The sequence below is a fragment of the Zootoca vivipara genome, chromosome 6 (genome assembly GCF_965207765.1).
Source record: "Zootoca vivipara chromosome 6, rZooViv2.hap1.1, whole genome shotgun sequence".
In the NCBI taxonomy this organism is placed as follows: domain Eukaryota; kingdom Metazoa; phylum Chordata; class Lepidosauria; order Squamata; family Lacertidae; genus Zootoca; species Zootoca vivipara.
The window spans coordinates 81,011,777-81,035,620 of NC_142589.1; the positions used below are offsets into that span (position 1 = coordinate 81,011,777).

Here is a 23,844-nt window from a genome sequence, read left to right on the forward strand (position 1 = left end):
TCTTCTTCTTCTTCTTCTTCTTCTTCTTCTTCTTCTTCTTCTTCTTCTTCTTCTTCTTCTTCTTCTTCTTCTTCTTCTTCTTCTTCCTCCTCCTCCTCCTCCTCCTCCTCCTCCTCCTGTGATCCCTTGTAGGCAAGTAAAATTGTCTTCCATAAACACAGTTTTAACAATGAGTCCATAAGTGACTGTGGAGCCCAATTCTGGATCCACACATCCTTCCACAGTGGGGACATTGGTTTCTGGGCGGGATTTGATCATGGTGTGGATTTGCCAAGCGCACCTTCCTCTTAGCATATTTCTCCCTTGCATCCTGAGTTCGAGCCTCTTCAAAGCCCATGACACCTTTGGTGAAGGCTGTTCTCCAATTGGAGCACTCGCAGGCCAGTGTTTCCCAGTTGTCAGTGTTTATACTGTTTAAGGGGTGCAGGATAGGCAAAGTGTCTGGCTAAGATTGTTTCTACATGGGAGCTCTTAAGTGCTGTCAAATGATTGTTTTTCCATACCCAAGTGGAAGTCTTCCAAAAGCAACTACTATATTCCCAGCTTAAGAATGGAAAGCGCAATGCCGGTGGACAACAAAAGAGGCTTAAAGATGCTCTCAAGGCAAATCTAGGAAAAATATGTAGTATAAACACCGACACGACTAAACAACAACAAACAACAACAACAACTGGGAAACACTGGCCTGCGAGCGCTCCAGTTGGAGAACAGCCTTTACCAAAGGTGCCTTGGACTTTGAAGAAGCACAAAGTCAGGGCGAAAGGGAGAAATGAACTAAGAGGAAGGCATGTTTGGCACATCCTCATTCTGATTAACTCCCACCCAGAAACCTATGCCCCCACTGTGGAAGGACGTGTGGATCCACAACTGGCCTCCACAGTCACCTACGGACACACCACTAAGACTGCGTTCAATCTTACTCAGCCACGAGTGATCGCTGAGAGAGGAATTAAAACAGCAGCTCCACCTCTTCCTTGGTATGACCCCATGTCACCCAGAAATGCCCTACCCCATGGCCAAGGCCCCTCTCAGAATAGCTCCCCTTCAGCAGACGCCCTTTCCTACCTTGAATTAGTAGCTTCCTCTGGGCTGTTTCTGCCTCTTTAATAATGCTTCCTGTTCAGTCTGGTGGTCGCAAAAATCCTCAAATTTCCTGCCACTTAGTCAGCTCCTGTTCCTCACCAGAGCTTTAATTACTTTTTTCCTCTATTTTTTTTTAAAAAAATCTGCAAAATAGCTTTGCTTCTCTCTCTGGTGTGTACCAGTTTCTCTAGACTTTGGATGGCTGTTTTATAGAACATAAGGATCAGCTCTCCGTGTTGAAAGGGAGAATGCTGCCAAAAAATTTAATTCTGCATGGGACGCTCCAAACCTGACAGTGAAGCCTAGATCTCGAACATCACATTTAACACCAAAATTCAAGTGCTTAACATTTGCGGGGGGTGATCTCTTGATTATTTTGAAACTGGCAGAGCCTCAGCAGTCCCGAAATCTCGTAAGCCGTCAGCTCCAAGAATTGTATATTAACCAAATACTGTACGATAAAATCCTAAATATCATGATGTGTTGTCTGGCAAACATACCACCATGTAGCAAATACTTGGGTGCCAACTGCTAAAATCATCTAGGGACAACCTCCAGCATATTGCAATTGGGGGGAACAAACTGATTTCTAGAGAGAACGTTTGGAAGAACCTTTGTAACTAGAAATGTGGCAGATTTTTCCAGGGGGAAGGCAGTGGAAGCCCTGCTGCAGGAGACCTTTTAAGAGAACAGAGGAGAAAAATCCTGGCTGGCTTGATTTGGGTCAGGAGTGGGCAATGTCCATGGCTCTCCAAATATCGTTGGACCTCCAGGTACCCAGCCCCAGGCAGCCTATGCCAGGCATCCCCAAACTTCGGCCCTCCAGATGTTTTGAACTACAATTCCCATCTTCCCTGACCACTGGTCCTGCTAGCTAGGGATCATGGAAGTTGTAGGCCAAAACATCTGAAGGGCTGAAGTTTGGGGATGCCTGGCCTATACAGTAGTTGGGAGAGGATGGAAGCTAGAAGTCCGGCAACACTGAGAAGCCACAGGTGCCCTTGCCCTGATTCAGGCACGGAGGAGAGGGCTATTGATAGCCTCGGAGGCAGCCATGCTTCCGAATGCAAGATGCTGGAAGCCACAGGAGGGGAGAGTGTTGCATCTTCTGCTCGGATCCTGCTTGCTGGTTTCCCATAATGGGCATCTGATTGGCCACTGTGAGAACAGGATGCCAGACTAGATGGGCCATTGGGCCTGATCCAGCAGGTGCTCTTCTGATATTGACACGTTCCAATCCCAGGTGTCATTTTTTCAGCTGGAATTCTAGCTAGTTTCTGGTCTCATCTTTACAATCCCACAAATAAGGGTCCCATGTCGCCTGATTGCTGAATTACGTAATCCTAGATGAGCTCCCCCCCACCCTGCCGCTCTCCCTTCCCCACTTGCTTTCTTAAATCCCCTCTCTGTGTTTTTTTGAGAGAGAGCAGCAAAGATGAGAAACTAATCCAGTAGCAGCAGCAGCTGCAAATCATGAGAAGGAGCTGGCGAGGCTCCCCCCCCCCCCGCACACTGGGGCTCATCAGCCAGCAATGCAGGGGAGGGTTGGTGTTTGGCATTTCTATAAAAGGGCTTTCCAAAATCCTCTGGCCCAACCCCAGACTATGCTCAAGGGGCTTAGCTCTGGGACTGCTTCTGTTGCTTCTGTTCCTCTGAGCAAAGAGGCCTCACATTAAAAAGCCCCAAGCAGAGGGTGATGGAATCATAAAAGGGACACCCCAAGAGTCATCTAGCCCACCCCCCGCAATGCAGGAATATGCAGCTGTCCCATCCGGCGATCCAACCTGCGCCATGCTGTAACTAGCTGAGCTACCCCAGGCTTCTTTTGCTCCGGGTAACATGACATTCACTGGGCAAACAATTCGCCACAAGCGCATTCGACCGCACACCTGACCTCGAAAAACGCTGCTTGTTTAGACTCACCCCGTGAGGTCTGTTTAAGGTTCAGGAGTTGCCCCTGACAATGACATTTACACACAGGAAGGCGTATGTATGTGTGTGTGCGTTGTTAGGTCTCTTTTTTATTATGTCGTATTCTTATTAAACAGCTTTCTAAGCTCTGCCACATTTTCTTTGGAAAATACAGAAGACAGACAGACAGACATGCTTTGCCCCCCCTCCCCATCTTCCTGCTCCTCGGCGGGGCCTGAAATTGCCAAAAACGCATGCCCCCCATCCCCAAACCATCAATATGTCCAGTGCAAAATACCGCCAACCTGGGCTGAAAATGTGACTCAGTTGGGAGTTTTTAAAAAAGACGACTATATTGTCCCCATGCCCTCAGCTTTAGCTCCCCAGTAATCCTCTCTTTCCCTCTGATTCAGACAGCGACATGTGATTCCTCTGCTCCCAATATTGCTATCCACCCTTCTTCAACCTGGTGTCCTCTGTCAGTTTAGGAATATACAATTTCCCACCATCCCCAGACTGTTAGGGAAGCCTGGCCAAGTCCGATGCCATGGCGCGAAAGGGCAGCCGTCTTCATTCATGGCTGGATGCATAAAGTAGGGGGCAAATGGACTGGCAGGAAACCCAGGGCAGGCAAGAGAAAGCTCTTCTCCGAAGCAGAAGATTGGGGGAGCAGGAATCAAAAACCTTGATGGTCAAAGCAGGTCTCAAACTGCTTGACATCAATAGTGCAAACATCTGGGGAAGAGAGAGAAATCTGCGAGTGGCAGCTTCTCCCCCCACAATCTCTTAAAGGAGAGGAGCAGGGGGTGCCTCTCAATTTGGGAAGAAGCCCCCCCTCCCTCGCCAACACTGTCACATTCTCAGCCTGTGCAACCTTCAGCCTTTAAATATAGATATATAGAGATAGATCTGGATATATATTATCATTATTCATATAGAGATGTTTGTAAAATATAGCTCCACTGCGCCCTCTTTAAATCTTCCTCTTTCCACAATCCCCCCCCCACGCCTCTCAGCAATGATAGAGCCCCCTCCCTCCCCAATCCACGAGGGACATACCGCTGTCACTCCCAACCTCAAAAAGTGTTTAATAGGATCCAACCCCAACCCCAACCCTACTCGTTGCCCCGTTCCCTCCCCCTGGGAGGGGAAAAGCCCAGCTTGCCCCCCGCCCTGTCCTGCCCTGCCTTGCCCTCCCCCTAGACGAGGCACCACTGGAGGATGCTGGTGTCAGTCCCACCGGTGGAGAGCAGCAGGCTGTCGTCGTGGAGGAAGGCAATGTTGGTGACGTGGCTGCTGTGGCCGTTGTACGTGTGGCTGGGAGCCTGGAGCAAGAGAGGGGAAAGGGGTCTCAGCAGAGGGCAGGGGAAACCCCACACACAAAGGCCGACCGCCCCGCTTGTCAAAAGCCTTCCTGAAATCAAGACACGCTATGTCCACAGCATTCCCCTAATCCACCAAGCTTGTAACTCTGAGGATGGCAAGTGGAGGGAGATTCCAAGACAAAGAAACATTTAAACATTTCAGCATAGTACAGTATAGTTTCTTCTTCCTCTGCAGAATATGGATAGGTGTCTTTTCAAAACGAGAGCAAGAGCATTCAGTGATACTGAGGACAATCTCATCCTTTAAATGAGATCACCCAGCAAAAGCAAGCTCATACTTCTCCTCGAGTTTGCATACATACTTAAGGTACATATAGGCTTGTTTATAATTACATTTGGGGAATGATTCATGTTTTTATGTAGCTGCACGCTTTTATATTTGCTGTGGGGTCCCATGATGACATTATAAAGCAGTTGTGCTCTATGTTATAAATCAAGCCCTGCTAGGAGTTGTTTCTTTTTGTCCTCCTACGTATTTCTTATATTTAAAAAATTAGTGTGCTGCAAGCAAATTTTTATTCTGAAGGTATGGCCCAGAGAAATCTCTTCGAGAACCACTGGGCTAGGAAGGGGGGCAACCCAGAAACTCAGGCACTGCAGCAACTGGGGGGGGGCACAGGGTTGAGTGGCGGATGCTGCGAGCAACTCGGAAAGAGCCGAGCCGAGAGAGGTTGGTGGGGAAGTCTCAGGACGCTCCTTGCCCACCTTCAGGTTACTTAGAAGGAGAGCAGAAGGAAAGGATCTGGGCAAAACGAGAGGATAAGAAACCCTGGGGAGGTGGGGCTGGAGGCTCACCCGCGGCTGGCAGCAAGGGTAGGAAAACAAGTGCACTTTGCCGAAGTCGTCGGCAGACGCCAGGAGCTTCCCGTCGTGGGAGCGGCAGACGGCGTTGATGTCGGTGCCATCTGCACCCTCGGGCCAGATCCCTAACAGGGCAGAGAAAAAGTCAGAGCCAGAAATAACAGTAAAAATAATACAGTCATACCTTGGAAGTTGAACGGAATCCGTTCTGGAAGTCTGTTTGACTTCCAAAATGTTCAGAAACCAAATCGTGGCTTCCGATGGGCCGCAGGAAGCTCCTGCAGCCCATCAGAAGCCACAGAAGCCCCGTCAGATGTTCAGGTTCCAAAGAACGTCTGCAAACCAGAACACTCACAAAACGTCCGAGTCGCAAGGCATTCAACAAGCAAGGTACGGCTATAATAATTTTATTAATTGTACCCCACCCATTCAACTGGGTTGCCCCAGCCACTCTGGGCGGCTTCTAACATATATAGAAACGTAACAAAACATCAAACATTAAAAAGCTTCCCTATGCAGGGAAAGAAACTGTACATCCCACCAACCCATCTCGTTTTCCTATTTTGTGCATCGTAACCTGCAATTCCCAAACGAAAACCCTCCGTTGCATGCTGCACCAGCATGGCCGAAAGGACTGGCAGGAGTGGGTGGGGTCTGTAAGGGGCATTTGCCATATCCTATTCTGCGTGGTTTATCGGTAACCAGCGGGATGCTTGCCAATGTTTTCACGGTTTGAAAATAAAATAAAAGAAGAGGAAGTGGGGGAGCCCTGACCACCACCCCCCTAGACCAGCCAGATGGGTGAGGTATAAATAATAATTATTATTGTTCTTATTATTTCTTCCATTTGTGCTTCTGGACGGAGCCAAGGGCATCATCCTGTCTGAGGCGGTTAAAGGATGACGTGTGTGCCTCGGTTTTGGGAGACCCGCAGAGCCTTTCTTGCTCACACCACCCGCCCAGCCAGGAGACACTCACCAAAAACCCCAAAGCCCAGGACGCAGGTGGCTGTGGCCCAGTCCATGTTGCGGACGGCCTCGGCGCTGGTGATCTGGCGGCAGGTGGAGGGGTCCCCTGTGGGGAGGGAGCAGGAGGAGGAGGAAGAAGGAGACACAGACAAGAGAATGTAAAGCACGTAATGCCAACAGGACCTGAGATGTTCCCTCTGCAGGGATCTCAGATTGTGGAAAAGGACTCTAAAGGAGAAGATCGTCTGATAAGGAGGACTCCTCCTAGTCCCTCTCCTAGCGCAAAGGTGGTACTAAGAAAAAGAACCCAAACTCTATACTCACAGTACAGGATTTCGTAATCGCCAGAATTGGTGACCAAACAGCTGCTGTCAAATGACCAGTCCAGATGGGTGATGAAACTGGAGTGGCCCTGGAGCAAAGGGGAGATTTTAGATTCACACACACACACACACACACACACCTGCAAGGGGAACACTTCCTGTTACACACATAACTTGCTTGATGCTCTACAACCCCTTAGAAACCACAGAATCGTTGACTTGGAAGGTACCTCAAGGATCATCTAGTCCAGCCCCCTGCAATGCAAGATTATGCAGTTGTCCCATAAAGGGATCGAACCTGCGACATTGGCGCTATCACCCCCATGCTCTAACCAACTTAGCCCATAGCGTTTTATTTCCGTTCAAGGCGAAGGACCCTGGCACTCATGGCCACCGTGTGCCCTGCTAATCTCCTCACTGCGCCCAAATGAGGTAGACACTCTGTGCATGGCCAGAGGCTCATGTTGTTCAGCATCTTCTGGGGCCAAGTCAAAAAAGGCCCAGGAAATCAGTCTGTTGTGGACAGCTGCACCTACCCAGAGGAGTGAAGCACCACAAACCCTTATCCGTTGTTTTTTTTTAAGGATAATGTTGTTGTTTTTAAAAAGACACATACCCGGTCATTTGTTTATGCATAGCTGGCTGGACCCCTATATCCGACAGAGCAGCTCCCTCTGCTGCCCACTTGCAATATTACAGTGTTTCGCTACCTTAATATGGCAGCCTTCGTCGACCTGGTGCCCTCGATATGCTTTGAACTACAATTCCCATCAGCACCGTCACTGGGGCTAATGAGAGCTGTGGTCCAAAACATATGGAGGGCACTAGGTTGGCGAAGACCACCTTACAAGGATGCAACGGGGGGTGCCTGAAACAGAAGATGCCCAGCACATCCGTAAATGCTTCATAGCTGGACATCAGACCCAACTGCTCAAGTGGGGGCAATGCTAAGAAATCCCATTCAGCCATGTCGCCACAGGGACATTTCTGCTTCTGAAACTATATTTGGGTGTTTCTTTTGCCTTAAGTATTTGTCAGCTGCTTTGGAGAGCCTCTCTGGGCTAGAGAAAAGTGGGGTGCAAATATTCCACCCCCTGGAGACGCACCTCTTTACCCTGTTTTCAGCACTTGAGGTGTATATCTTTAGCACCTGCCTTGTTTTGTGATCGCAAGTTGCTTTTAAACGTGGCATTTTGGATGTTGTAACCTTTGGGTGAAAGGAAGTCAGGGGAGGAAGGGAATCTTTCTGGGAAGAATGCAATTCTGTCTTTGATTGTGCCTCCACTCACCGAACACTTGCCGACGCGCCCATACTTCCTGCCACCCTCAGAAACCAGGTAGATGTAGACAAAGTTGTCATGGGAGCCCAGAGCCAGGTATTTGCCATCTGCAAAGCACAAAAGCAAGAGTCAGGGGACTGGAGGGGTGGGCAGACACTGGAAGGCAAAATGGGGGTCTTAATGCAGCTCAGAATTTTTAGTCTCCAGTGCACACTTAGAATCAGAGAGTTGTAGAGTTGGAAGGGACCCCGAGGGTCATCCAGTCCAACCCCCTGCAAAGCAGGAATCTCAGCTGAAGTATCCGTGACGGACAGCCATCCAACTTCTATTTAAAAACCTCCAAGGAAGGAGAGTCCACCACCTTCCGAAGGAGTCAGTTTCAATAGGCTTAGTTTTTTTGTAATATTTTAACCGTTTTCCACTGAAAAGGTCCCGGAGAATATTCCCAACCAGGCAAAAAGAATGAAAATCACATAAGCCTTGTTAAAAACAAATTGAACAGTGGAACAACATATCTCTGGGATTCAGTGTCCCTCCAAATCCCATTGCATTATAACTAGGGCTGCCTCTGAAGATTGTTCGGAAACTCCAGCTGGTGCAGAATTCAGCGGCCAGGTTGCAAGACAGTTTGAGCATTCAGTGGAACCTTGGTTTACGAACGCAATCCGTTCCACGAAGGCGTTCGTAAACGGAGGCATTTGCTCCCCAAAGGCATGCTTTTGCGTGTGCGCAAAGCATCGATAGAGCACTTCTGCGCATGCGCGATCTGCGCATCCACCGCAGCAGAACCCGGATGTAAACATTTCCAGGTCCGCAACGTTCGTAAACAGAGGCGTTCATAAACAGCGGTAGTTATAAACCGAGGTTCCACTGTATTACACCGGACCTGGTCTGACTACACCGGCTACCAATTAGCTTCTGGGCCCAATTCAAAGTGCTGGTTCTGACTTATAAAGCATCAAACGACTCGGGACCACAATACCTCAATGACCTCCTCTTTCCATATGAACCTACCCTGACCCTTAGATCACCTTCTGAGGCCCTCCTTGAGAGGGCCGGAGGGTGGCAAACAAGAACAGGGCCTTCTCTGCAGTGGCTCCCTGTTTGTGGAATGCTCTCCCCAGGGAAGTTTGCCTGGCGCCTTCATTATACACCTTTAGGCGCCAGACAAAAACATTCCTTTTTAACCAGGCCTTTGGTTGATCTGATTGACATCCTATGCCCTTTTAAAATGTGTTTTTTTGTTGGGGAGGGGCTATTGGGTTGTTTTTATTAGGTATTTTGTCATTTTATATCTTGATTTTATTCTGAGAACTGCCCTGAGACACCTGGGTATAGGGTGGTATATTAATAATAATAATAATAATAATAATAATAATAATAATAATAATAATAATATGTTGGGAATCGCAGGAGGGAGAGAGAGCAATTGCATTCATGTTCTGCTTGTGGGCTTCCCATAGACATTCAGCTGGTCACTTGGAGACAGGACACCCTCTCCCACTGGCCAACTATCTGAATATTTGGTCTAATCCAAAGCTCTTTACACTCCTTCCATCAAGAATGGAGGAACAAACCAAGAGGACAAGCCCTCCTATCTTAACAGCGAATGCTCTGCTTGCCTTTCCCAGGCAAAAAAAACCTACTTTCAGACATCACAATTCAACAACAACAGCAGCAGCAGCAGCAGCTAAACGCAATGACAAACAAACAGATCATGGTAGGATTCTGCCACAACCTTCCTTCCAAATCCACCCGTTGGCTCCTCCCTCCGTCCCGTCCCCCAATCTCCTACCTGGGGAGAAGCTGACCACAGAAATGGGCTCCCCTCCATCCGTGTGGATGGTCACCAGGTCTCGGGTCTCTGTGTCCAGCACCAGCCACCTGAATTGAAGCAGAGAGGGGAGGGGAAAGTTTTACAGGAGGCCAGAGCAGCCGAAGATGCCTGGATCAAAGCAGAGAACAGCGCCGCAAGCTGGATTTCTGCACCTTCCCTGCCTCCAGTATCTAAGTTGTGGGTCCAGAAGCTCTTCTCTTTCTCTCCCCCTTTCGTAGGATAGAGTGTGCCTTGGAGGTGCTAAGTTTCTTTGGCTGTGTAGTGGCAGGACAGGAGGGGAGGAAGAGACTCCCCAGAGGAAAATCAGATCTGCTGGACTGATTTTGGTGAAGGGCCAGAGCTCAGAGGGGGAGCACCTGCATTGCATGCAGAAGGACCCAGGTCTAATCTCTCGCTTGGCACGTTTGTTACATATCTCCAGCCGCCAGGAGAAAATGTTTCTCTTTAGGGCTTTTGGCTGGCTAACATTCTACAGCCTTTGAAATGTGCTTTGTTTTATTATGAATTTTGTGTTCTTGTTTTGTGTTTTTAATATTGCGAACCGCCCTGTGAACCTTGGATGAAGAATCTCCACAGGCACGTCCAACAGGTAGATCGTGATCTACCGGTAGATCACTGGACGTCTGTGGTAGATCACCGGCTCCCCCAAAGAAGCTCAACAACTTTGGCTCCCCTGAAAAAAGCTCAATTCTTTTGCCCTGCACCCCCCAAAACAGGGCTTTCCTTCTCCCTAAAAAAAGCTCATCAACAACTTTGACCTGAATGCCTAAAAAACGGGGCTTTCCTCCTCCCCCCAAAATCTCAACAACTTTGACCTGAACCCCCCCAAAAGGGGGTAGATCACTGCCAGTTTTTAACTCTGTAAGTAGATCACAGTCTCTTGGGAGTTGGCCAGCCCTGAAGAATGGAATGCAAATTTAAATCATCATCTCCATCTCCAGGCAGGGCCAGGAGACAGCCCTTGTCTGAAACCCTGGAGACATGCTGCCTGTCAGTGTAGACAGAACTGAGTGAGATGGACTGACTCATTTTAAGGCAGCTTCCTCTGTGTTCCAGTGGTGAGAGAAGTTGCCATTCGCAGAGGCCTGCGGGGGCAGTGAGAAAAGACACGGGGGCAGCATTGGCAGGGGGGCGGGAAACATAAAACCGATTCTGACCCCTTCCAAAAATACTTGTGCAGGTTGAGAGTTCATTGCCCACCTTAAGGAAATTGGCTTTGGGGGCGGGGGCAGGGGCGGGGTGGGATCCTGCTGTTCCACCTCTTCCAGCCAGTGTGGTGCAGTGGTTAGAGTGCGAGACTAGGACCTGGGGGAGACCAGGGTTTGAATCCCTACTTGGCCATGAAGCTCACCGAGTGACTGCCTTGGGGAAGAGAAGGACCACACACACCACCTTGATCTCCTTGGAGGAAAAGATGGGAGATAAATGGGATGAAAAAATACATCCCAAGAGGGTCACCCAGGCAAACAGTAGGGTACCACAACATCATCTCCAGCGCCTCCCCCCCCCACACTTTGGATTGAGCATCCCTTCCCCGGCTGCCAAGGTGGCTCAACAGGTCTAGTTGGTTTGAGCATATCACACCGACCCTGGCCCAACTGCACTGGCTACCAATTAAGTTTCTGGCCCCAATTCAAAGTGCTGGTACTGAGCTATAAAGCCTTAAATGGCTCAGGACCACAACACCTCAAGGACCGCTTCTTTCCATATGAACTGTCCTGGACTCCTATGTGGCCCTTCTACTTTACGTGCCTCCTCCACTTGAGGTCCAGAGGGTGGCAAGACGAGAACAGGGCCTTTTCTGAAGTTTGCTTCCCGTTTGTGAAATGCTTTCCCCAGGGAGGTTCGCCTGGTGCCTTAAATTCTATACCTTTAGGCGCCAGGCGAAAATGTCCCTTTTCAACCAGGCCTTGGGCTGATTGGCATGGCGCTGTGGGTTAAACACCTTTCAACATGGGTGGCGCTGTGGGTTAAACCACAGAGCATAGGCCGGACTTGCCGATCAGAAGGTCGGCATTTCGAATCCCTGTGACAGGGTGAGCTGTTGCTCGGTCCCTGCTTCTGCCAACCTAGCAGTTCAAAAGCACGTCAAAGTGCAAGTAGATAAATAGGTACTGCTCTGGCGGGAAGGTAAACAGCGTTTCCGTGTGCTGCTCTGGTTCGCCAGAAGTGGCCGGAAGCTGTATGCCGGCTCCCTCGGCCAATAAAGTGAGATGAGCGCCACAACCCGAGTCGTCTGCAACTGGACCTAATGGTCAGGGGTCCCTTTACCTTTTCCTTTAACCTTTCAAAATGTGGATGGGGGGGAGTTACTGGGTTGTTCTTGTTTTCATTTTTATTATGTATTTTGTGTTTTTATATTGCGATTTTATTCTGTGAACCACCTTGAGACCCATGGGTCTAGGGCAGTTTGCAAATCTAATAAATAATAATAATTACCTGCCAGTTACGGTGCCCACCACTAACACCGAGCCGCTGGGATGGAATCCAGCCGAGCGAGCTGCATCCTGCAGGAGACAGAGAAAGGAAGTGCAATATGGGGTGTGTAGCACTAAGCATGGGAACTGTTTTATGGGAATCGGGGAGGGAGGGACCCCATGGAACTGCGTTGGCATCACCCAAATGACCTCCCTTGGGGTGCAAGCCTGGGCAGTGTGTCTGGAGGTCCTGGGCTGCCCAGACGACAAGACACGCCCCCCTCGGCCTCACTGCTGTGGTCCAAAGGAAAGCAGAGCAAGAAGTTTGGCATCAGCTTGGCTGCAGGAGTTGTCGGAAGGAGGCGTACTAGGTGCCATCCAGCCGTCTTAAGGACGCCACTCCAGAGTTCTGTAGGGTTTACTCCTGAGCCCTTTCTTCTCCTGAAGATATCCCACAAGGCAGAGGAGGTTTGGGGTCAGAGTTCTCCTAGAAGGGCTCCCCTTCCCAGGTGAGCGAGCCTCAATTGCCCCTCACTCAGAACCCTACCCGGAATGCCCGCCCGCCTAGGAACGGCTTAGGGAGCTGGGTATGTTTAGCCTGGAGAAGAGAAGGTTAAGGGGTGATATGATAGCCATGTTCAAATATATAAAAGCATGTCATATAGAGGAGGGAGAAAGGTTGTTTTCTGCTGCTCCAGAGAAGCGGACACGGAGCAATGGATTTAAACTACAAGAAAGAAGATTCCACCTAAACATTAGGTTCCCGACAGTAAGAGCTGTTTGGCAGTGGAATTTGCTACCTTCTTTGGAGGTCTATAAGCAGAGGCTTGACAGGCATATGTCAAGAATGCTTTGATGGTGTTTACTGCTCGGCAGGGGGTTGGACTGGATGGCCCTTGTGGTCTCTTCCAACTCTATGATTCTATGATTCCCCAACCCAGTCCTCGCCTCTGCCCCCCACCCGGCACAAGAACTCACCTCGATCCCCTTGCTCCACAGGGGCTGGTGGGTGGCCACGCTCCACAGGTGAACCTGCTTGTCTTGCCCGCAGGTCAGGAACTGGTCCAAAGCAGGGTGGGTGGCCAGGCCCCATAGTTCTTCTGTGTGTCCCTGGGGAAAAGGAAGAAAGACTACAGTCACCGGAACCACCCAAGTCTCCCACTGCAAGCAAAAATATCAAGGGGCCGGAGCGGCTCATCCTTTGAAGAAAGGCTGTAACATTTGGGACTTTTTTATAGTTTGGAGTAAGAGGCGACAAGATGTAAGTTCGTACAATTATTCACGGCATGGCGAAAGTGGAGAGAGAAAAGCTCTTCTCCCTCTCTCATCACCCTAAGACTAGTTGACGCTTGATGAAGCTGTTGAAGGATTCAGGGCAGATAAAAGAAAGCCCTTCACGCAGCGCATGGTTAGCTTATGCTTATGGTATTAGAGCAGGCATCCAGAAACTCGGCCCTCCAGATGTTTTGGGACTACAATTCCCATCATCCCTGACCACTGGTCATGTTAGCTAGGGATGATGGGAGTTGTAGTCCCAAAACAGCTGGAGGGCCGAGTTTGGGGACGCCTGTATTAGAGGTTACCGCCCACACACTTCGGCTGCGCTTTCTGCTTGCATGGTGGCACCTCAGTAAAACCACTTCTCACTGTTTATAGCAGAGTGTTTCCCCGGAGGCAGACGACAAGAACAGGAGTCATGGTCAAATTCCTCAGTCAAGAGCTTCTTTATTGCTTGGCGGGTTGCACAAGCATTTCTATTACAAATATATACAAACTCTTTACATGCTTTCTATATCTCCCCAGCAGGGTATAAACGCTGTGTGTGTGTGTGTGTGTGTGTGTGTGTGTGTGTGTGTGTGTGTGCTTTCCTCGTGCTGAAATTGCGGCCTGCAACTTCCTCCCTTTATTTGCACCTCCAGCTGACACCAATCAAGCCAAGAGTGCCACTCCCCCACAACAAAGAAAATTCTGGAACCCTCTTTAAAACTTAAAGGAGCTTTTATCTGTTTCTTAAATAATGTTTTCCTAACATATGGAACTCCCTGCCACAGGAGGCAGTGATGGCCACCAACTTAGATGGCTTTAAATGAAGATTAGATAAATTCCTGGAGGAGGAGAGGGGTATCGATGGCTACTAGCCATAACGAAGGCTCCGCTCTGCCTCCACAGCTGGAGGGAGCAACGCCAGTTGCTGAATAGCACAGCACAGGAGACCTGCTCTCGCACTCAGGTCCGGCTTGCGGGTTTCCCCTTGGGGCACCTGGTTGGCTACTATGAGAACAGGACGCTGGTTCAGAAGGGCCATTGGCCTGATCCAGCACAGTTCTTTTGGGGTCCTTATCAGTCACCCAGTGATCCCAGTTGCTGCAGCTCTTTGAATCCAGGCATAAGCATGCCCAGTAGCTGCCGTCCTCCTTACCTGAACTAGGAGGGAGAAGCCAGTTGCCAAGGATCCGTGGAGCACTGAGTTCCGGGTGGTGCCCACAAAGAGGGAGTCGCCCTTTCCCTCTGCAATGGTGCGTACTGGCCCAAATCCCTCAGGCACCTGCAGGGAGAGGGAAACACAGACCCCCTCAGGGAGAGCAGACAATGCCCAGACAGGGCTAGCAGAGACGTGCATCCGAAACAGTTTGCTTTGCTTTTTAAATAGGTACTCGAAAAATGCAACGCTGAGGTTAAGCATGAGCAAATGAGCTTATTGAATGAATGCCTTTATTATAATTTTTTAAAAAAAGATTTGACCTATAGGCAGATCTGACCACTGTGACCCCTCTCTGTTCAGAGACAGTTCACTGCCAACTAGCAGGTACTAGAGGACGGGTTTTACAACAGAAGATAATATAATAAATTAATAATAATAATAATTTATTATTTGTACCCCGCCCATCCAGCTGGGTTTCCCCAGCCACTCTGAGCGGCTTCCAACAAAGATTACAATACATTAAAAGATGCCACCCTGCGCCATTTGTAAACCTCCCAAACCCGGCAGAGGGCCTTCTCGGCAGTGGCGCCCGCCCTGTGGAACGCCCTCCTCTCAAATGTCAAGGAAATAAACAACTATCTGACTTTTAGAAGACATCTGAAAGCAAACCTGTTTAGGGAAGTTTTTAATGTTTGATGTTTTACCGTGTTTCTAATATCCTGTTGGGAGCCACCCAGAGTGGCTGGGGAAACCCAGCCAGTTGGGAGGGGTATAAGGAATAAATTATTATTAAAATAATAATAATAATATACACAGAGGAATTATACCAGAAAGATATGGTCTCGTACACCCCAGGTAGTGTGGTTGCTGACCTTGAGCCAGACATCTTGGAGAGTGAAGTCAAATGGGCCTTAGAAAGCACTGCTAATAACAAGGCCAGTGGAAGTGATGATATTCCAGCTGAACTATTTAAAATGTTAAAAGATGATGCTGTTAAGGTGCTACACTCAATATGCCAGCAAGTTTGGAAAACTCAGCAGTGGCCAGAGAATTGGAGAAGATCAGTCTACATCCCAATCCCAAAGAAGGGCACTGCCAAAGAATGCTCCAACTACCACACAATGGCTCTCATTTCACATGCTAGCAAGGTTATGCTTAAAATTCTACAAGGTAGGCTTAAGCAGTATGTGGACCGAGAAGTGCAAGCTGGATTTCAAAGGGGCAGAGGAACCAGAGAACAAAGTGCAAACTTGCGCTGGATTATGGAGAAAGCTAGAGAGTTCCAGAAAAACATCTACTTCTGCTTCATTGACTATGCAAAAGCATTTGACTGTGTCAACCACAGCAAACTATGGCAAGTTCTTAAAGAAATGGGAGTGCCTGATCACCTCATCTGTCTCCTGAGAAATCTCTATGTGGGACAAGAAGCTACAGTTAGAACTGGATATGGAACAACTGACTGCTTCAAAATTGGGAAAGGAGTATGACAAGGTTGTATATTGTCTCCCTGTTTATTTAACTTATATGCAGAATTCATCGTGCAAAAGGCTGGACTGGATGAATCCCAAACCGGAATTAAGATTGCTGCAAGAAATATCAACAACCTCAGATATGCTGATGACACAACCTTGATGGCAGAAAGTGAGGAGGAATTAAAGAACCTTTTAATGAGGGTGAAAGAGGAGAGTGCAAAATATGGTCTGAAGCTCAACATCAAAAAAACTAAGATCATGGTCACTGGTCCCATCACCTCCTGGCAAATAGAAGGGGCAGAAATGGAGGCAGTGAGAGATTTTACTTTCTTGGGTTCCATGATCCCTGCAGATGGTGACAGCAGTCATGAAATTAAAAAACGCCTGCTTCTTGGGAGAAAAGCAATGACAAACCTAGACAGCATCTTAAAAAGCAGAGACATCACCTTGCTGACAAAGGTCCGTATAGTTAAAGCTATGGTTTTCCCAGTAGTGATGTATGGAAGTGAGAGCTGGACCATCAAGAAGGCTGATCGCTGAAGAATGGATGCTTTTGAATTCTGGTGCTGGAGGAGACTCTTGAGAGTCCCATGGACTGCAAGAAGATCAATCCTCTCCATTCTGAAGGAAATCAGCCATGAGTGCTCACTGGAAGGACAGTTCCTGAAGCTGAGGCTCCAATACTTTGGCCACCTCATGAGAAGACTCCCTGGAAAAGACCCTGATGCTGGGGAAGATTGAGGGCAGAAAGAGAAGGGAACGACAGAGGACGAGATGGTTGGAAAGTGTTCTTGAAGCTACCAACATGAGTCTGACCAAACTGCAGGAGGGAGTGAAAGACAGGAGTGCCTGGCGTGCTCTGGTCCATGGGTCACGAAGAGTCAGACACAACTAAACATCATCATCATCATCATTATTATTATTATTAAAGCAGCTGGCTGTTTCCTGCTGGAAGGTCAGGTGCTGAACTAGAGGACCTCTGTAACATGAACCAGCAAGTTCTTGCGCCTCTGTTCCCCTGCTGGAATTGTGCCTGGCGCATTGTTCCTGCATTGCAGGGGGTTCGATCAGATGACCCTTGGGGCCCCTTCCAACTCTACAGTCCTGTGATTCTATGATCCCTCGTTCCACAGCGCCTTTGGCCATGACTGGGTCCACGCAAGACATGAAAGGCTGCTACCCTAAGGAGGCAGGACTCCACCCACCCACCCAGCCGGCCGGCCGCAATACCTCGTTCTCCTGCAGCTTCTGGTAATCCCGGCCCCAGAGCACGACTCTGCGGTCCCTGCCGCCTCCCGTAACGATGGTCCCATTCCGCAGCACACACAAGCCAAAGATGCCACCTTCATGGGCTCCTGGCACTGCATGGCAAATCCTGTTCCCCCCTGCCAGGTGAAGGACAACACTGTTAGACAGGACAACCTTCCCCCATGCCCAGGACAGAACCTGGGAAGGATTTTTCTTCTGTAGTAGAAACCAGCTTCCCTAACAGGGCCGCAGCATCAGTTTGCAAGCCTTTCCACGCTTAACTTGGGTACAAGTCCCTTTGACGTCAGCGGGACTTATTTTTGAGTATACCTGCCTTGTCTTGTGCTGTTAATCTGCAAGGCCACCATAAACCTTCCCCAACCTGCTGCCCTCCAGCTGTTTTGTACTGCAGTTCCCATTGGCCCCCCAGCCAGCATGGCCGTGTGGTGGCCCAGGGGCTGATGGGATATGAAGTCCACCACCTCAGGAAGGCATCTGAATGGGGAAGGGTGCCTTAGAGGCCCAAGTGCTTTCTGGAGACGCAAGGGAGCCTGTATGGCGTAGGGAGAGTCAGTTTGGTGTAGCGGCTGGTTTGTCAGACTAGAACCTGAGAGACCAGGGTTCGAATCCCTGCTTGGCTGAGAAACTCACTGGGCGACCTTGGGGGCCAGTCACTGCCTCTCAGCCTAACCTACCTCACAGGGTTGTTATAGGGATAAAATGAGGAGGCGGGGAACCATGTACACCACCTTGGTGAAAAAGGGTGGAACATAAATGCAATAAATCAATAAATACTTTCCCCATAATATTATGCTCCACTTCCCAAACTTACATTTCTATTCAAAAAGTGATGGCAAGAGCAGCACCCAAGGGAGGGCAAGGAAAGAAGCCCCCCCACACACACACCAGAGGAGTCATTCACCTCCCCCAATGTCTCATTCCTTTCTTTCAGAAATCTAATAGGAGAGGTGGTGCTCTTTTCTCCCCCTGAGCCAAATGCACTTGGCCCCTCTGGATATTGGTTTTGGGTTTTTTTCTGGCGTCGCATCTGAGTGTTGGGAATCATCTCTTCGGTGAACCTATGCTTCTCGTCCCAAGAACATTGTGCAAGCGGAATATTACAGGTGCCTAATAAAATGTTAATGCAGTTATGTGACTGGTCGGTACAAGAAAGGGAACGAACCCTGCATGAGAAAAGGCGAGTGAGGGATTCAGCAAGAGTAAAATCATTTTTAGTCCCTGCAGCAACTCACAAATCTGGCTGTGTAGAAACACTCGGGAGCACCTAGCTAGACTGATACAGCCCAACCAGACAGAGCTGCTATTTAGGAGCACCTCAACCCATTCCCAAACTGACCTTTCCCCCAAATGTAGAGGTTCCCCCCAGAATCTCCAGTCACAGTGTCTCCGTTCTCTGTGAAAGCCACACACAGGACATATTTGGGCTTCTCGTGTTTCTGTGGAAGGAAAACAGGTGAGCCTCAAAAACAGGGAGCAGAGGGGGCGGGAAACCCACCCCAAATCCAACCTGGAGCTCCCACTTCACCCCACTTCTAAGGAGAGCTGGCCAGCAAGACAACAGCATCTTGAAAGCTCACTGTGCAAGAAAGGGTTAAGAGTCAACCCCTTTAGCAAACAGATCCGAACTGGTTCTCCAGGACCGTGTGTGTGTGCGCACAGTAGTTGGTTCAACTGGTTTGGCTGGGTGGGGTTGGGAAAGTGCCCCCCCCAAGTCCCAGAGAGCAAACGAAGCAGAAACCCCCATCTTGTCTGCAACGCAAGAACTAGTGAGGCGCTATGGGCTGGGACCTGGGAACAAAGAGGGTTCAAATCCCTGCTTGGCCCTGAAGCTCACTGGGTGACTTTGGGGGCTGGTCACTGCCTCTCACAGCCAAACCTGCCTTGTAGGGTTGTTGTGGGGATTCAATGAGGAGGAATGGAACCTTGGGAGGAAAAGGTGGGGTAGACATGCAGTAAAGAGGACAAAGAAAATTAGTGGTCCAATTGGGCCAGAAAATGTCTCTCTGGCTCAGCATATTCATACGCTGGCCAGTTGGCATACATTTGTCTTGAGAGGCAATGGAGTGCGCCTCCAGGGGTGAAGTCAAACCACAGCGTTAGCTGCACCCAAATTACCTCCGGGGGGGCACAAGCCTGGGCAGTGCATATGGAGGTCCTGGGCTGCCCAGTCAACAACACCCCCTCTTGGCCTCGCAGTTAGTTATTACTGAAGCAATACAGTGGTACCTTGGTTCTCAAACACCTTGGTTCTCAAATGCCCAAAACCTGGTAGTAAGTGTTCTGGTTTCCGAACGTTTTTCGGAAGCCGAACATCCGATGCTGCTGTCGGCTATTGTTTCCGGGGGGCCTGCACCAATCAGAAGCTGCGCCTTGGTTTTCGAACATTTTGGAAGTCAAACGGATTTCTGGAACGGATTAAGTTTGGCACTTTTGTTTTTGCTATTTATTTTGCATTTTTGTTTTTGAGGCTTTTTCGGTTAATTCGTTTTTGTGACTGTGTGGAACCCAGGTCAGCTACTGATTGATTGATTGATTGATTGATTGTATGACTGTGGAACTGGATAAAAGCCTCCCATCCAAACAATGACTGTCATCAGTGCTGGTAAGAAAAAAATTATTTTAATTTTTATCATCTATAATACTGTCTTTATTTCTTTTATAGTACAGTTCATTGATTATTGATCAATGGTTTCATTTCATGGATCAATGGTTTTGTTAGATAGTAAAATTCATATTAAATGGCAGTTTTAAGGGTTGTTTTTAATAATAATAATAATAATAATAATAATAATAATAATAATAATAATAATTTATTATTTATACCCCGCCCATCTGGCCGGGTTCCCCCAGCCACTCTGGGCGGCTTCCAAAAAAAAACAGAAATTCTAAAATACAGAAATCCATCAAACATTAAAAGCTTCCCTAAACAGGGCTGCCTTGAGATGCCTTCTAAAGGTCTGGTAATTGTTCTCTTTGCCCTCTAGTGGGAGGGCATTCCACAGGGTGGGTGCCACTACCGAGAAGGCCCTCTGCCTGGTTCCCTGTAACTTGGCTTCTCGTAATGAGGGAACCGCCAGAAGGCCCTCGGAGCTGGACCTCAGTGTCCGGGCAGAACGATGGGGGTGGAGACGCTCCTTCAGGTATACCGGACCGAGGCCGTTTAGGGCTTTAAAGGTCAACACCAACACTTTGAATTGTGCTCGGAAACGTACTGGGAGCCAATGTAGGTCTTTTAGGACCGGTGTTATGTGATCTCGGCGGCCGCTCCCAGTCACCAGTCTAGCTGCCGCATTCTGGATTAGTTGTAGTTTCCGGGTCACCTTCAAAGGTAGCCCCACGTAGAGCGCATTGCAGTAGTCCAAGCGAGAGATAACTAGAGCATGCACCACTCTGGAGAGACAGTCAGTGGGCAGGTAGGGACTCAGCCTGCGTACCAGATGGAGCTGATAAACAGCTGCCCTGGACACGGAGTTGACCTGTGCCTCCATGGACAGCTGTGAGTCTAAAATGACTCCCAGGCTGCGCACCTGGTCTTTCAGGGGCACAGTTACCCCATTCAGGACCAGGGAGTCCTCCACACCCGCCCGCCTCCTGTCCCCCACAAACAGTACTTCTGTCTTGTCAGGATTCAATCTCAATCTGTTAGCCGCCATCCATCCTCCAACCGCCTCCAAGCACTCACACAGGACCTTCACCGCCTTCACTGGTTCTGATTTAAAAGAGAGGTAGAGCTGGGTATCATCAGCATACTGATGGACACCCAGCCCAAACCCCCTGATGATCTCTCCCAGTGGCTGCATATAGATGTTAAAAAGCATGGGGGAGAGGACAGAACCCTGAGGCACCCCACAAGTGAGCGCCCAGGGGTCTGAACACTCATCCCCCACCACCACTTTCTGAACACGGCCCAGGAGGAAGGAGCGGAACCACTGCATGACAGTGCCCCCAGCTCCCAAGCCCTCTAGACGGTCCAGGAGGATGTTATGGTCGATGGTGTCAAAAGCCGCTGAGAGATCCAGCAGAACAAGGAAACAGCTCTTACCTTTGTCCCTAGCCCGCCGGAGATCATCGACCAGTGCGACCAAGGCAGTTTCAGTCCCATGATGAGGCCTGAATCCTGACTGGAAGGGATCCAAATGGTCCGCTTCTTCCAGGCGTGCCTGGAGTTGTTCCGCAACCACTCGCTCAATCACCTTGCCCAAGAATGGAAGATTTGAGACTGGGCGATAGTTGGCCATATTGGCCGGATCTAAAGATGGTTTTTTAAGAAGCGGTTTAATAACCGCCTCTTTCAGCGGGTCTGGGAAGGCTCCCTCATGGAGAGAAGCATTTACCAACCCGCGAAGCCCATCGCCCAGCCCTTCCTGGCTAGCTTTTATAAGCCAGGATGGGCAAGGATCAAGGAGACAGGTGGTTGGTTTCATTCGTCTAAGCAGCCTGTCCACATCCTCGGAGGTAACAGATTGAAATTGATCCCACAAAACTTGACTACTTTTTTAAAAGTCTGGAATGGATTAGTCTGTTTTGCATTACTTTCTATGGGAAAGTGCGCCATGGTTTTGGAATGCTTTGCTTTTTGGAATGCACTTCCGGAACGGATTAAGTTTGAGAACCAAGGTACCACTGTATTACTGAAGCAATACGTGCGATGTGCATTTTTCAAATCGTTAGAATGCTCTGTAACACCTGTATTTGAACAGGTGTCATTTCACAGAGTCACACCAGGTTTCCCCCTGGTTTTACCCCATCTGGAGAAAGGGGGCTGACCAAGAAAACAAGGGGAACAGCCCCCTTGCCCCCACGTGGCCATGCAAAGTGCTTTGTGGAAGAGAGGGGAACCGGTCCCTGTACTTCTCAGGATGCAGTTTGTAACCCACCTAACTGAAGAGGGGTCCGGGGAAGATTTATGTGCAGAATCCACCAGGAAGCCCTCGTGTCATGTGCAAGCCTGTTGATGTGACCAGGAGCTAGACGGGGGCACAAGCCCGCCAGCCAGCCAAATCCTGACCTACCCACAATCTACTGCAGCTTATCCCTCTCCCTTCCGATCCCGCTCTCACCTCAAAAATGCCCTGCCTCTTGCTGAGGCTGCCTCCCTCCAGCGTCCAGAAGTGGATGTGAGATTTCCCGCAGGTAATGAGTAGCGTTGGCTCTGTAGGATGGAAAGTTGCGGCCAGCACAGACTCATTGGAGCACTGCGGAGCAAAAGGAGCAGGAAGGAGAGAGGGGTCAGTACAGTGAAGCATCAGCAGGCAGGGGCCAGAGGCAGGGGCCGCAAGAGACTGTGGCAGCCAGGGGCAACCTGCTGTCCTTAAGCCTCAGCGAACATGATTCCAGTCCAGAATGTATAAACGCCATTTCCAACTCCTCAAAAGATTCCATCAACGGTGTCTCCGGCAAATTTTACACACCACTTGGGAAGACAGGCGAACTATTGCCAGTGTACTGGAAGAAGCAAAGATCCCCAGTGTTGAAGCAATGATTCTTCAACATCAACTTTGTTTGACTGGTCATGTTGTGCTTATGCCTGATGATCGTCTTCCAAAGCAACTGCTCTATTCCCAACTTAAAAATGGAAAGCGTAATGCTGGTGGTCAACAAAAGAGGTTTAAAGACTCTCTCAAGGCAAATCTATATAAATGTAGTAAAAACACTGACAACTGGGAAACACTGGCCTGCGAGCTCTCCAGTTGGAGAACAGCCTTCACCAAAGGTGTCATGGGCTTTGAAGACACTCGAACTCGGGACAAAAGGGAGAAACGTGCTAAGAGGAAGGCACGCTTGGCAATTCCACACCGTGATCAACTCCCGCCTGGAAACCAATGTCCCCACTGTGGAAGGACGTGTGGTTCTAGAACTGGCCTCCACAGCCACTTACGGACTCATTGTTAAAACCGTGTTTATGGAAGACAGTCTTACTCGCCTATGAGTGATCGCCAAAGAAGGAGAGTCCAGAATGTCTGGAGCGCCAAACCCAGGTTGGGAAAGGCTGGATTTTGGCCAAAGGAATGGGGCAGAATGCAAAGTTACCTTCACGTCTGCCAGCTTCTGCTCCTTTTGCCAGTCCCACACAGATAGTACGTGGTCATTGGAGTCATCGACAGCACATAAGAGTCCTCCGCCATTCTGGTGAGAGAGAAGAGACATGGATAGAGGTAGCCGGGTAGGCGCCCCTCACTACTGCCGTCCAACACCTTGGATTCACCATGGCAAGCCATTTCTAGAAGCGAAACCTAATTAGAAATCTCATGCCAGCTCCCTCTTTCTTTAAAATACAAACCAACCAGTGCTCTGTAAAACTAAGGTTTAGGCAGTCTTGATAACAGAACTGATATCCCCCCCCCAGCTACAGAATTTGAGTCTGGGGAGAGTATGCCTTGGCAGAATATGAAGGCAGTGGGATGGAGGCTGGGCCTCCTTGAACTTGCAAACTCATCTTCCTTCCACCCCCACCCCCACCCCCCACAAGAATCACAACCTTACTAGCGGTCAACAGGCCGGGCCTTGCAAGCAGAAGCTCCTAGGTTCAATCCTGGCATCTCCAGGGTTTGGAGAAGTTCCTGCCTGGAATCCTGAATATCTGCTGCCAGTCAGTGTAGGTAATACTGAGCCTGATGCACCAATGGTCTGACTCTGTACAGTAGGTTCCAATTGCTTTCTGTGGGGGGAGACAACA

The 23,844-nt window shown here is 49.3% G+C and overlaps 1 protein-coding gene and 1 long non-coding RNA gene across 3 annotated transcripts in view; one reads left to right on the forward strand and one right to left on the reverse strand.

Annotated features, from left to right (window-relative positions):
* LOC148685489 (uncharacterized) overlaps positions 1–4,766 on the forward strand; it is a 51,168-nt gene extending 46,402 nt beyond the window's left edge. The window contains exon 4 of the long non-coding RNA XR_015950727.1: positions 4,555–4,766. This is a non-coding gene — a long non-coding RNA (uncharacterized LOC148685489). The remainder of the gene's footprint in view (positions 1–4,554) is intronic.
* EML2 (EMAP like 2) overlaps positions 3,911–23,844 on the reverse strand; it is a 37,703-nt gene continuing 17,769 nt past the window's right edge. For both annotated transcript variants that reach the window (XM_035117671.3, XM_035117672.3), the window contains 13 exons: positions 23,199–23,294; positions 22,229–22,363; positions 18,505–18,604; positions 17,130–17,284; positions 14,425–14,550; positions 12,984–13,115; positions 12,028–12,095; positions 9,547–9,635; positions 7,761–7,858; positions 6,473–6,560; positions 6,159–6,254; positions 5,175–5,305; positions 3,911–4,319 (listed from right to left, as the gene is read on the reverse strand). In XM_035117671.3, the coding sequence (XP_034973562.3) occupies positions 4,194–4,319; positions 5,175–5,305; positions 6,159–6,254; positions 6,473–6,560; positions 7,761–7,858; positions 9,547–9,635; positions 12,028–12,095; positions 12,984–13,115; positions 14,425–14,550; positions 17,130–17,284; positions 18,505–18,604; positions 22,229–22,363; positions 23,199–23,294 (1,440 nt within the window). In that variant the 3' untranslated portion in view covers positions 3,911–4,193. The remainder of the gene's footprint in view (positions 4,320–5,174; positions 5,306–6,158; positions 6,255–6,472; positions 6,561–7,760; positions 7,859–9,546; positions 9,636–12,027; positions 12,096–12,983; positions 13,116–14,424; positions 14,551–17,129; positions 17,285–18,504; positions 18,605–22,228; positions 22,364–23,198; positions 23,295–23,844) is intronic.